General features: G+C 35.5%; 1 protein-coding gene across 1 annotated transcript in view; it reads right to left on the bottom strand.

The window, feature by feature from the left end:
• Nucleotides 1-12,105, bottom strand: part of LOC149779186 (uncharacterized) — a 240,726-nt gene that overhangs the window by 219,731 nt on the left and 8,890 nt on the right. Inside the window, exons 3-7 of the mRNA XM_089938405.1 lie at nt 11,659-11,797; nt 7,963-8,161; nt 5,798-5,943; nt 1,944-2,075; nt 695-856 (exon numbers count right to left, since the gene is read on the bottom strand). Coding sequence (XP_089794531.1) covers nt 695-856; nt 1,944-2,075; nt 5,798-5,943; nt 7,963-8,161; nt 11,659-11,797 — 778 coding nt within the window. The remainder of the gene's footprint in view (nt 1-694; nt 857-1,943; nt 2,076-5,797; nt 5,944-7,962; nt 8,162-11,658; nt 11,798-12,105) is intronic.

The following is a 12,105-nucleotide window of genomic DNA, read 5'->3' as shown; positions in this document are numbered from 1 at the left end:
TTCCTACACTGTATCAAATTAGTTTTTCTGCCAACTCACAACAAAATATGCGGTTTTGCATATATATCAAGCTTCTTGATCCAGAGGAAAAAAACATACATTATGTAACTTATGTGAATACAAGCTCTAATAACTGATATTAAGGAAAATACTACCAATTCAATTACTGATCATTTAAAGAGACAACAAAGTCCCATTGCAAAGCCAGTATATTATTCCTACAGGCTGTTATACTTTTGTGCATTGTTCTACATAGTTTAATTTCATGATGGGGTCCCCTATTGGTACAGTGGTCTAAAGCACTTGCCTTTAGCTAACCAATCACTGCCATTTCACCTCTGTCTGCGTGCTTTTAAGTCTCGGGCTCAGCCATTGTGGGTATGCAAGAAATCTTTGCTAATAGCTTAACGTGGCTTGGTGGTTCTTACCAGGGTTTTTCCAAGTTCTTCTTCCACCATTTATACTGGCCATCAAGCCCATCTGAGAAATGGCTTTAAACCCCAAAATATCAACAACAAATCATGATGCCATATAGATAGGCAAAATTTCAGCAGTTATTGTAAACCATGAGTATTGAAAAACAATCAAATACAGTTAATATTCCAGTCCAAAGATGAAAATATTTAAATGTAAACACTGTACTGTATATGAAAAGAATAATTACTCTGTATTCTTCTAACTTATCCTGCCATACCTGTTTGAATTTCTGGGATCCCACATGTCTGGAGAGAAGGTCAAAGGTCAAGACCATGCTTTGAGGTGGTTTTATCTGCTCATGGTATAGATAAACATAGATGGCCACAGCTTCTTCTGAGGTCTGGGCAAATCTGATCTCTTTGTTCCCAGCTTTGCCTTCCTAAATGCAAATTAAGAAAAGACACACTTTTCAAAAAACAAAACTTTTTTAATTTAATTTTTTAATTCCATTTTTAATTACATTTATGACAATAAAATCAACACTGATTTGTTGTGGTTCTCTCTTCTTTTTTCCCCACCTGACCAAGGGTAGCTTCAAAATGTGCAGAGCTTACCAATTCAAAACAATTGACTGCTCAAAGATTGTTTTGATGCATGTCGGAGATTTCAAAGTGTCTAGGTGATAATTGTTAATAATTTAACTTGTGAGATTTTTTTGACAGGTGTGTTTGGAAATAAAATGCAGCCATCTGGATTTCATTAAAACAGCACAAGATGTACCAAACATTTACCAACCACAATCAATATTTTTCATCTAAAAGAGGTTTATTACCTGTAGAACAATAACTATGTTTAAACCTTGGTATATAATGCCTCAGGGATGAGGGGTTTGTTTTGATGCACAATGCCAATGAATTTTACTAATCCATACTGATTCTCTGATGTACTGTTTAATGATATAAAGCAGGGGTCATGGTTTCTAAAAAAGACAAGACAATTTCTTTGGTTAACTGGGTCACACCTTCTGCTTTAAGTGTCTGTTTCTAAAGATATGTTGAATAATATAATTGTATGCAGTTATTTTGCTTTGATTTCAATGATTGCAAATGGTTCATATGGACATTCATAAACTATATGTGATACAAAGAGATTTCTTTGTTTTGTTGCACAATGCCAATGAATTTACAAAGAGATTTCTTTGAAGCTTGCTACTAGAGTGTTTTACCTAAGTGCCTAAAGATTAATGAAGGATTTGTACCAGACTCTTCTAATGCAAGATCTCATAAAACCACATGAGACGTCTGGTTCAATGAGATTACAGACTCATAAGTTTATTTATACATGTAAATAAAGACAGTAACCTGATACTAATGATTGACAAGTACCGGTTTGACTAACAGGTCAAACCTGACATCAATGGATAACGATCTGTAATGACATTATAAGACGTTTCATCAATGTAGTATGTAAAAAGAATATTATATATGTTAGAAAATGTCTTCTGTGTAATATTAAGCAACAAGTACCTCCACATCATGGAGAATTCCACGATGACAGAAAACTCTAAATCCGTGCTCACTGGTTCCATCTACCTTGAGGTCAACCACATGAAGTTCAAGGACACAGAATATAGTAGTCTCTGTTGACTTGTCCAATTTCTACAAAAACACAATAAAATTTAGATAGATTGGTAAGACAGTCTAATATCAGATTTCACATCTAAGTGAAGATCATTACCATTATTGAAGTAAGTAAATAACACTGGTCAACAGTGAAATCATTACTGACTTGAAAAGGCCCTAATCTGTAGTATTTTGGTGTGCCGAACACGAATATAACCGTGAAAAATTTGTATTGGCTCTCGTTTTGAAGATATTCATATGCCTCATTTTCTATGTTTCACTGTGTAAATTTCTCCAGTAGGACTGCAGCAACATCCGGAATAATGATGTAACATTGCATAATACCATCATGCTCACATCATCCACAGTTGATTGCATCATTTTCTGATGCAATGCAATACTAATGCCATGCGGCTGCTGAAGTAAGTTGACGTCAGCAGTGTACTATACATGTGTAGGCCTATTATACTAATGCCAGGCGGCTGCTGAAGCTGACGTAAGCAGTGTACTATATAAAGCCCAATCAGATAGGTTCAGCATTTAAAATATTTTAGACGTTGTGCGAGACAGTTCAAGCTTCTGTTACATAAAACTTATTATTTTATCCATTTACGTACAATAAAGAACAGTAATGCCTCGAAAGTGTGTTAATACCGCGGACAATTTTTGCTATATTTGTGGGGAAGTGACATTTGCCAACCAGAAGAAAAGTATCAATTCTCAAGTGAAGAAGGCATATCATCTTTACTTCGGATGCAAGGTTGGTGACCAAGACAAGCCTTGGGCTCCGCATATATGCTGTGCTACATGTACAACACAGCTTTCACAGTGGTTGAATTGCAAAAGGTCATCAATGCCGTTTGCAGTCCCAATGGTGTGGAGAGAGCCAAGCAACCACCTAAACGACTGTTACTTCTGCTTGGTTCCTCCTCTTTCCGGCGGAATAACGAAGCGAAAGAAGTCGAGAATAGTCTACCCAAACATTCCGTCTGCATTGAGACCAGTTCCACATGGTGAGGGACTTCCTATTCCAGAACCTCCAGCAGAATATTCTCTTGATTCATCTGACGAAGACAAAGGTGAGTCGACCTGTTCTTCTCCTGGTCCATCAGCATGCAGTGATCCAGATTTTCACTGTGGTGCATCATCAACCCCACACAGAATAACACAGGAAGAACTAAATGACCTGATTCGTGATTTGGACTTATCAAAGAACAAGGCAGAATTGCTAGGATCAAGACTCCAACAATGGAATCTTCTAGAAGAAGATGTCACAATTACTGCATATCGAAAGCACCACCAGCAATTGGAGCCTTTCTTCAGAAAGGAAAGTAATCTGATATTCTGTTCCGATATTGAGGGCCTCATGAATGCTTTAAAAATCACTCATGACCCACAAGAATGGAGACTATTTGTGGACTCTTCGAAACTGAGTCTCAAGGCTGTGCTTTTGCACAATGGAAACATTCTTCCATCTATTCCAGTAGCGTATGCTGTCCACATGAAAGAGACATACGATAACTTAAGGCAGCTACTGAATTCCATTGAGTATAACAAGTACAGCTGGCACCTCTGTGGTGATTTGAAGGTAGTTGCCCTTTTAATGGGACTGCAGCAAGGATATACAAAATACATGTGTTTCTTATGCGAGTGGGATAGCCGAGCAAGGGAAATGCACTACATGAGGAAGGAATGGACTCACAGGCAGAATGTAGCCATTGGAGAGAAGAATATCCAACACCCAGCTCTGGTTGAGGCTCAGAAAATCTTGCTACCACCCCTTCACATCAAACTAGGTTTGATGAAGAACTTCGTGAAAGCCATTGACCGGACTTTGCCAGCATTCCGATACCTGCATGAAAAAGTCCCTCGACTCAGCGAAGCAAAGATTAAAGAGGGAGTTTTTGTGGGTCCTCAGATTCGAGAGCTTTTCAAAGATGACCGGTTCAACAACTTGCTGGAAGGTGACGCGAAACAAGCATGGAATGCTTTTCGCCTAGTTTCTACAAACTTCCTCGGAAATGTTAGGGCAGAAAACTATAAGGAACTAGTAGAAGACATGTTGATGAAGTATAAGAAACTTGGCTGCAATATGTCTCTAAAGATTCACTTCCTTCATTCCCATTTGGATTTCTTTCCTAGCAACTGTGGTATTGTTAGTGATGAACACGGCGAACGTTTTCAGCAAGATATCGCAACAATGGAACAAAGATACCAGGGAAAATGGTCCACTACAATGCTGGCTGACTACTGCTGGACACTCCTCAGAGATTCTCCCGAACATCTGTACAAGAGACAGGCGAAGAAATCTAAGATGTAGTCAATGACTTGATTTTTTATAGGTAGGCTATTACAGTTGACCTTTTACTATTGGAATGCATTTCGTTATGTAAACATTAATTTCTTGCAGATTACAAAAAAAACTAGAGCCAATTTTGCAATTTGACCGTCATATTCGTGTTCAGCACATAAAAATTGATAAGAATTGACTAATTTTATTTCAGTAACATGACTTTTGTAAAAATTTGTTGTCCAGTGTAACATTTTAACAATGAATATCAAACTTTCTGATCAAATTTTAGCAGACAATTATGGTAACATTTATGCAAGCAAAAGCTAATGCCAACATCTGAGAAATTAGCCTCATTGACTGATGCAAAACTGATAATGTCTGAACACAGACAAAGGATAACATTATACTTATTATTATTATATGAGCACAGACAAAGGATAACATTATTCTTATTAATATTATATGAGCACAGACAAAGGATAACATTATACTTATTAATATTATATGAGCAAATTCAAAACTAGAGTTGGAATATTCAGACCGAGACTTGTTCCATTTGATGATTTCTGAACCTTGAGTAAATTTCTCCACTTGACAATGATGAATATAAATATATGTAATGTAATTGTTCCTGTACATTATACACACACACAGTCACAATAATACAACACTTTGCATCCTTTGAACAAAATACATTAATAGTACTTTAATATAGATATCTGACTGATACATGTACAGAAAGAAATCATACACTGTGTCATTGTGACACAAAAAAACACAAAAGAAAAACAAGATGGCAAGCTACATCAAAATTTGCTATTCCAAAATGACATTTAAATTTTTATTTTATTGCTCATACACAAATTGGTCATGATATACTATCACAACACATATCAATATTAATTATGAGTTGTCACAACACATATCATTACTAACTGACATATACTGTCAGAACACATATTAATAGTATTCATGAGTAGTCACAACACATATCAATACTATTTAGAAAAAATGTCGCAACACATATTCATATTATCTATGAGCTATAATATATTAATAGTATTCATGAGTTGTCACAACACATGTAATTACACATTTACATATACTGTCACAACACATAAATAGTATTTATGAGTTGTTGCAACATATATCAATATTATTTGAGTTGTCACAATCCATATCATTACTATTTACATGTGCTATCACAATGATATATTAATACAATTCATGAGTTAACACATATCATCACAAATTTACATACACTGTCACAATACATGTCAATATCTTTCATAAAAAATACTGTCACAACACATATCATATACTATTTATGAACTGTCACAATACATATCAGTACTATTTATATATCCTGTTACAACACATATACTATTTATGAACTGCATCATCTATAACTAATTAGCTTCGTTCTAGATGACAAGATTACATTTTAAACATATTCTGAACTTACCTTAAACATGGCATATTTTGCTATCTGGTAATTCTCCTCATCAAAGAATGGGCAGTCTTTTTCTCCATATGCCCATATTTTCACATTTTTCACATTAAATAGAGGCCTGGCTTTCTGTTTTATCTCCTGTTTCTGTTGTCTTGAGGCTGAAAAGTAACATTCCCAACTACCTTCAGTAACTAAATGAAATTTATAAACCACCTTGCTAACTGAAATGTCAAGACTAGATCGTGTGGTACACCCTATTCCAGTCAACTCACTTGTATTGTAGATTGTGTGGTACACCCTATTCCAGTCAACTTACTTGTACTGTAGATTGTGTGGTACACCCTATTCCAGTCAACTCACTTGTACTGTAGATTTTGTGGTACACCCTATTCCAGTCAACTCACTTGTACTGTAGATTGTGTGGTACACCATATTCCAGTCAACTCACTTGTACCATAGATTGTGTGGTACACCCTATTCCAGTCAACTCACTTGTACCATAGACTGTGTGGTACACCCTATTCTAGTAAACTCACTTGTACTGTAGATTGTGTTGTACAGTCCTACCCACTTATACTGACATCACTTATGTCAACAAACCACCCATTTCTACAAAAATGCAAAGTCCCGGTCCCTTGGTCTGCTATTACTACCAAAATTATCATGCTTATGATGATGTAGAGATAAAAAAAATAAACGTGCATGTTGACAGAAGCCCTTGGTCCCAGCTTGAACAAATCCTTTGTTTTCTAATGATTTATGTCGACAAGCTGCCAGTTCCGACCCATACTTTGTTCAACAATTAGTTGATCTTGCCACCAGGCTTTAATTTTCCCGCCTAATCATTTACGTTAGCAAGCGGCCAGTTCCAACCTGTACTTTATTCAACAAATAGTTGATCTTGCCACCAGATTTTAATGTCATGGTTGGATAAAAAAAAAGGCTTTTGTTTGGTCCAATAAAGTTTGCTTCTCGCGGCGACTTAAATAAAAGCAATCAAATCTGATCGATTCTTGCATTTTCCAAAGTGATCAGTGAATAAAACAAGTTTCTTGTGCTGTGAAAGTTTCCTTTTCAACTTTATTTAGCTTGTGTCAATGTATACAATATTATGCCTTCATTAATCATATCAGCTGCATATCTCTTGTTCGTTTTTATGTCCTATTCATGATGATTTCTGTAACTAAATACATGTACTGTTTAAACCAACTTGTTGACATGTTTTCATTTCTCTGTGAATAGCCCCATCCCCTTGGTAGCCTCAATAAGACAGGAACAGACTGACCAAAATCTAGGCCAAGTTAAGTACATGTACTTGAAGCATATAAATAACAACTATGCAACCATGTGCTATACCAATATTGAATATCATAGTGAATGTTTTTCATATCAGGATGTGAACGATGCAATATTTTATTGTGGATTTTATTACACAAAGGTAACCAAAATGTAATTTGTCAATATAGAAGCATATTTTAATTCATGTACTCAAAATTTATATTGTTTGTTTTCTAAAATTGTAAATGCTACTCATTGACGACAGGTCACCCCTTACTGATGAATTTAACTTGTATCTTTTTTCAACCCACGCCCAACACTTATCTTGACTTCCACCTATGTCAACAATATTTCCTCGGGCCCGAGGATGTCGACATAAACGGGTAGGACTGTAGACCCTATTCCAGTCAACTCACTTGTAATGTAGATTGTGTGGTACACCCTATTCTAGTCAACTCACTTGTAATGTAGATCATGTGGTACACCCTATTCTAGTCAACTTAGTTGTACTGTAGATCATGTGGCACACCCTATTCTAGTCAACTTACTTGTACTGTAGATTGTGTGGCACACCCTACCCTTTTGTACTGTAGGCTGTGTGGCACACCCTATCCTTATCAACTTCTTGACACTGTAAATTATGTGGTACACTCTAATCTATTCAACTCCTGTGTGGCACACACTATTCTACTGAACTCTCTCCTAGCATCCAAGAAGCCACATTTGATAGTTGTGAATGTTTCTACATTGAACAAATAAATACCTGGCCAATTATAAGAGTAAATAAAACATAATGTCCACTAATGTACAGTGCTTTGGTGCATCAAAAATCCTTCATTAATTCAGTTTCCTTGCTATATTTATGAAATTCTAAAATCTTATGATTTATGCTAACTTACCAGAAATCTTCCCCAATTTAAGTTCCTCTGCCTTTGTCTTGCCCAAGAGCAAATAGCCATCAGTGTTAAGTAGTCTCCCTTTATCAACACAGTCTCTGACATAGTCAACACAAATGATCGGAATACTATACTTGGAAGCCATCTTACATTTGTATGACATTTCTGCCTTCTCCGGGTCACCGCATATAACATGAGTTGACTAAGAAGAAAAAAATAAAAGTTTTATCTGTCAATCTATCTAATGTGTACCTATAATCATGTCTCAAGCATTCTTATGTGTGCCTATAATCATGTCTCTACCTATCTTATATGTGTCTATAATCATGTCTCTATAATGTATGTCTATAATCATGTCTCTATCTGACATGTATCAATAATCACATCTCCAGATATATGATGTGTGCCTATAATCATGTCTCTAGGTATCTGATGTGTGTCTATAATCATGTCTCTAGCTATATGATATGCAGAAATAATCAAATCTCTACCTATCTGATGTGTGCCTATAATAATGTCTCTAGCTGTATGATATGTAGAAATAATTACATCTCCAGCTATCTGATATGTAGAAATAATCACATCTCTAGCTATCTGATGTGTGCCTATAATCATGTCTCCAGGTATCTGATGTGTGTCTATAATCATGTCTCTAGCTATATGATATGCAAAAAATAAGCACATCTCTAGGTATCTGATGTGTGTCTACAATCATGTCTCTACCTATTTGGTGTGTGCTTATAATCACGTCTCTAGGTGATATGTAGCAACAATCATGCCTCTAGCTATCTGATATGTAGCACAAATCATTTCTCTAGCGATATGATGTGTGCATATAACCATGTCTCTAGCTAGCTATTTGATGTGTGCCCATAATCATGTCTCTAGCTATCTGATATGTAGCACAAATCATGTCTCTACCTATATGATGTGTGCCTATAATCATGTCTCTAGCTATCTAATATGTAGCACAAATCGTGTCTCTACCTATATGTCTTTAATCATGTCTCTACTATCTGATATGTAGCACAAATCATGTCTCTAGCTATCTGATGTGTGCCCATAATCATGTCTCTAGCTATCTGATATGTAGCACAAATCATGTCTCTAGCTATTTAATGTGTGCCAATAATCATGTCTCTAGCTAAATGTTTGTCTTTAATCATGTCTCTAGCTATCTGATATGTAGCACAAATCATGTCTCTAGCTATCTCATGTGTAGCATAAATCATATCTAACGATGTGTGTCCTTAGTCAAGTCTCTAGCTATCTGATGTGTGTCTTTAATCATGTTTACCCGAGTAAATAAGCTACAACTGTGAATCCACAGTGACTCAGTGGTTATGGTATTTAACTTCAGTGGTTATGGTATTTAACTTCAGTGGTTATGGTATTTAAGTTCTTACAAGAGTTAATTCAATTCCTAAGATTTGATCAGCCAATATCAGCAAATGTCACTGAGCATGGCAGTTTACTAAAATGGCCTTCACATGATACAAAAAATGTAGACAGTTGAGACTCAGGTCTGCCATCACATAATTCTGTATGATCAAGATCACTATCATTATTATTATTATTGTTATTATTATCATTATTATTATTATTATTCCCTTGAAAGAACAGAATAAACCCTCATTATCTACTGGTGAATTAAGAAAATGCAGCTCAAGATGTATGCTGCTATCATTCTGCACACAACTTAATGTGACATTGCTCAAAAGATGGAAAATGGAGAGATATTAATTCTTAAGCCCTCATGCATTTAACCTTCTGTTAAAGTTCTTTTCCTTAGAAAGGAAATTTAAATTCTCTTAAGATTTTTGTTTCATCACTGTTAATGAAATTATACTGGACTCCCAATAAGCATGAGATACAAAATATTTCAAAAAGTCAAATAAATACTGTAAAATTTGGATAAATGAATTTAGTGTTTTCAATTTTCCATGGATGCAGAAAAAGTAATCTGCTATGCCAGGAATAATTTCAAGTGATGTCTAGTACTTGACTAGTATTCAAGTGTTGCCCAGCATTACAGTGATGCCTAGCATTTGAATGTTGCCTAGACATGGAGTGATACCTATTATTCAAGTGATGCCTAGTATTTGAGTGATGCCTAGTATTTAAATGATGTCTAGTATTTGAGTGATGCCTACTATTCAAACGATGCCTAGTATTTGAGTGATGCCTAGTATTCAAGTGATGCTAAGTATTCAAGTGATGCCTAGTATTTGAGTGATGCCTAGTATTTGAATGATGCCTGGTATTCAAGTAATGTCTAGTATTTGAGTGATACCTAGTATTTAAATGATGTCTAGTATCTGAGTGATGCCTACTATTCAAGTGATGCCTAGTATTTGAGTGATGCCTAGTATTCAAGTGATGCCTAGTATTTGAGTGATGCCAAGTATTTGAGTGATGCCTAGTATTTGAGTGATGCCTAGTACTGAAGTGATGCCTAGTATTTGAGCGATGCCCAGTGTCTGAATGATGCCTGGTATTCAAGTAATGTCTAGTATTTGAATGATGCCAAGTACTAAAACCCACACAGACAGAGGTGAGATGGCAGTGATCCAAAATGGTGAGCGCTTTAGACCACTCAGACACTTGGGGCCCCTTGAATGATGAATAGTATTACAGTGATGTCTAGGATTTAAGTGATACCTAGTATTCAAGTTATGTCTAGAATTTGAGTGATGCCTAGTATTCAAGTTATATCTAGCATTTGAGTGATGCCTAGTATTCAAGTTACATCTAGAATTTGAGTGATGCCTAGTATTCAAGTTATGCCTAGAATCTGAGTGATGCCTAGTATTCTAGTTATATCTAGCATTTGAGTGATGCCTAGTATTCAAGTTATGTCTAGCATTCAAGTGATGCCTAGTATTCAAGTTATGTCTAGCCTTCGAGTGATGCCTAGTATTCAAGTTATGTTTAGAATTTGAGTGATGCCAAGTATTCATGTTATGTCTAGAATTTGAGTGACCCCTAATATTCAAGTTAGGTCTAGAATTTGAGTTATGCCTAGTATTCAAGAGATATCTAGTATTTGAATGATGCCTAGTATTCCATTGATGTCTAATATTTAAATGATGCTAAGTAATCAAGAGATGTCAAGTATTTAAATGATGCTTAGTATTCAAGAGATGTCTAGTATTTGAATGATGCCTAGTGTTCAGGACATGCCTAGTATTTTAGTGATACCTAGTTCTTAAATTATGTCTAGTATTTGAATGATGCCTAGTATTCCAGTGATGTCTAATATTTAAATGATGCCAAGTAATCAAGAGATGTCAAGTATTTAAATGATGCTTAGTGTTCAAAACATGTCTAGAATTTGAATGATGCCTAGTGTTCAACACATGCCTAGTATTTGAATGATGCCTAGTATTCAACACGTCTAGTATTTTAATGATACCTAGTATTTAAGTGATGTCTAGTATTTGACTGATGCCAAGTATTCAAGACATGTCTAGCATTTGAATGATACCTAGTATTCAAGACCTGCCTAGTAGTTTAGCGATATCTAGTATTTAAATGATACCTGCAATCCCTGGATTATGATGTCAGTTGCTCTACCAACCAAGATACCACATTTGACAAACTTCCTATGTTCTATACATATATATATAACAATTAAAAGTAACAGCATGCATGTCTGGCTTCAACTAAAACTGGAAAGAAAAATTAACTATATATTACCTTCTTTGTGACAGTGAAGGACACTATCCCACCATGTCCAGTGATTGCTTTCCTCAAGTTAGTTTTCTCTGAGAATGACATATTCATTGATAAGTCCAGTGCAAATTGACAGTTTGCAAAAATTGCAGGCAAGGGCATCCTGAAATAGTACTAAAGGGTAAGGCACAGAAAACATCTAGCTTTGACAATGAATATTCTTACCTGTCAATCACGAAGTAAACCAAAATTACAAAGCTATACAAAAAGCTTCTATAATTCCTGTAGTTCAGTAATCTGTTAAAACAGCTACTTTAATCAAAACATGGGAATAATACTAGAACTTAAAAGCCAATAGTTCCACTGTTATACACATCAAAATTATGTCATCCATAACATATAATTGTCCTTCACTATAATCATCTCTCACTATGTACCAGTAATGGTCCATCACTATATAATGGTCTTTCA

Source organism: Sinohyriopsis cumingii, chromosome 17 (genome assembly GCF_028554795.1).
Source record: "Sinohyriopsis cumingii isolate HCF-2022 chromosome 17, ASM2855479v2, whole genome shotgun sequence".
Classification (NCBI taxonomy): Eukaryota; Metazoa; Mollusca; class Bivalvia; order Unionida; family Unionidae; genus Sinohyriopsis; species Sinohyriopsis cumingii.
This window is presented reverse-complemented; position numbering and strand designations above follow the sequence as displayed.